Genomic DNA, 2,397 nt, shown 5'->3' with positions numbered 1-2,397 from the left:
GAATCCAGGCATAGGGATCAGCCCCCATCTGGAGGCCAAGTTATTAGGAAAATTGATACAATCATTGGAGGACCTCACATCGGGGGCAATACTAGGAACGCCTAGCGAAACTACACAAGGGAAGCACAGAATCTACCAATGATTACTTACATTATCAATCAGACCCAAGAGGCCAACAGGATGGCCCCTATTACTTTCTCTCAAGAAGATGCACAAGGAGTTCACCACCTTCATTATGATGCGTTAGTGGTAAGAGCCATAGTGGCTCAAAACGGGCTTAAACGCATGCTCATCAACAATGGTAGCTCAGTGAATATACTATTCGGATCCACCTTTGATAAAATGCAGATTCAACACGAGTTGATCCCCATGACCGACTCGTTGTTTTGATTTACTGGTGACAACATGGTCCCACGAGGGCGAATTACTCTACCTGTCGAGATGTGGTCAGCCCCCCTAGTGGCCCACCACTTCATGAAGTTCCTGGTCGTGGACCACAAATTAGCTTACTATAGAGTATTGGGCCGACCTGCCTTAAAAGATTTTTGGGTAGTTACATCCATCCATTACTTGTGTATGAAGTTCCCAACTGAACATGGGATTGCCACAGTTCGAGGCGACCAAATGGGCACAAGGGTATGTTATCTCAACTTTCTACGAAAATTCGAGCCCCGCACTGTTAATGTCATTATAACAGAGGCCGACAACGAAGCCGACATGGACATAGAGATGCTTGACGTCTCTGAACAAGGGCATACCTCCAAACAAGAGGAAGACGTTGATATGGTAGAGGCCCCTGAAGAAGGGCACCCTCTTGATGAGTTGGACCCTCGAATTATCGAGTCTAAACCAAATACGACCCTGATAGAAGAACCGTAAACTTTTTCCATCAACCTTGAAGACCCCACTCAGGTCTTGCGAATTGGGAAAGCACTACCCCCCGAAGTGAAAGAAGAAGTGATGAACTTCCTGAAAAGAAACCTGGATGTCTTCGCCTGGAAGCACGAAGATATGATGGGAATAGACCCAAGGATCAGTTGTCACCCCTTAACATCAACTCTTCTTACGTCCCACATCGGCAGAAAAGGCGAGCCCTAAATTCAGAGCGATATAAGGTGCTCAAAGAAGAAGTCGACAAACTCAACTACAGTGGCTTCATCAGAGAAGCTATCTATCCGAAGTGGATATCCAACCCGGTCCTCACAAAGAAACCTAGCAGGTAATTGAGGGTATGTGTAGACTTTACAAATTTGAACAAGGCATGTCCCAAGGACAGCTTCCCTCTTCCAAGGATAGACCAACTGGTGGACTCCACTGTTGGACATGAACTCTTAAGCTTCATGGATGCATACTCAGGGTACAACCAGATACCCATGTTCGGACCTGATGAGGAATCCACATCGTTCATCACAGATAGAGGATTGTATTACTATAAGATGATGCCCTTCAAATTGAAAAATACCAGAGCTACCTACCAAATGCTGGTCAATATGATGCTTACTGAGCTCATTGACAAAAGCATGGAGGTCTACGTGGACGACATGCTAATTAAAAGCCTCCAGGCGAAAGAACATGTGAGTCACCTCGACGAGGCATTTTAGATTCTTAGAAAGTATAAAATGAAGTTGAACCTTCTGAAGTACACCTCTGGAGTAGCTTCAGGTCAATTTTTAGGGTATATTGTGAACCAAAGAGGAATCGAGGCAAATCCAAAAAAGATAAGGGCCTTATTGGAAATGAGGTCGCCTCAGAAACCAAGGGAGGTCCAAAGCCTCAATGGTCGGATAGCCGCCCTCAGCCGCTTTATCTCCAGGCTACTGACAAGAGCCTGCCCTTCTTCAAAATCTTGCAAGGAAAGAAGTTTTAATGGACAGATGAATGCGAGGAAGCCTTCCGAGCGATGAAGAAGCACTTAGAAAAGACACCCCTGCTATCCAAACCTAAGCTACGAGAACCACTACTGCTGTACTTAGTGGTCTCAGACGAGGCTATCAGAGCAGTCCTTGTTAGAGAAGAAAACACGTATCAATTGCCAGTGTACTATATTAGCAAGGCACTACTCTCAGCGAAGACGCGCTACCCAGATATGGAAAAGCTTGCACTCGCCATTGTCACAAACATCAAGGAAGTTGAGACCATACTTTCAGGCCCATTCAATTGAAGTTCTCACCAACTTTTCCCTGAAGCAAGTGTTGCAGAGAACATGCGCTTCGGGCCGTTTGCTAAAATGGGCAATCGAGCTCAGCCTGTTAGACCTACTGTACCGAACTGGAAATGCCATCAAGGACCAAGCCCTCGTAGATTTTGTGACTGAGTTTGCCAAAGTCCCAAAAATGGAGGTGACAATGAACCAGCCGAGCCCCCAACATGGAACCTATTTGTGGATGGATCATCAGG

General features: G+C 45.8%; 1 protein-coding gene across 1 annotated transcript; it reads left to right on the top strand.

Annotated features, from left to right (window-relative positions):
• Positions 1 to 405: 405 nt before the first annotated feature.
• On the top strand, positions 406 to 1,601 carry LOC111406782. Its single transcript, XM_023036157.1, has 3 exons — positions 406 to 875; positions 932 to 1,115; positions 1,260 to 1,601. The coding sequence occupies exons 1-3, from the start codon at positions 406 to 408 to the stop codon at positions 1,599 to 1,601; spliced, it is 996 nt and encodes a 331-aa protein (XP_022891925.1).
• The last annotated feature ends 796 nt before the right edge of the window (positions 1,602 to 2,397 follow it).

Source organism: Olea europaea, chromosome 12, assembly GCF_002742605.1.
Source record: "Olea europaea var. sylvestris chromosome 12, O_europaea_v1, whole genome shotgun sequence".
Lineage (NCBI taxonomy): Eukaryota > Viridiplantae > Streptophyta > Magnoliopsida > Lamiales > Oleaceae > Olea > Olea europaea.
The sequence above is the reverse complement of the archived record's forward strand: the minus strand, read 5'-3'. Positions and strand labels throughout refer to the sequence as shown.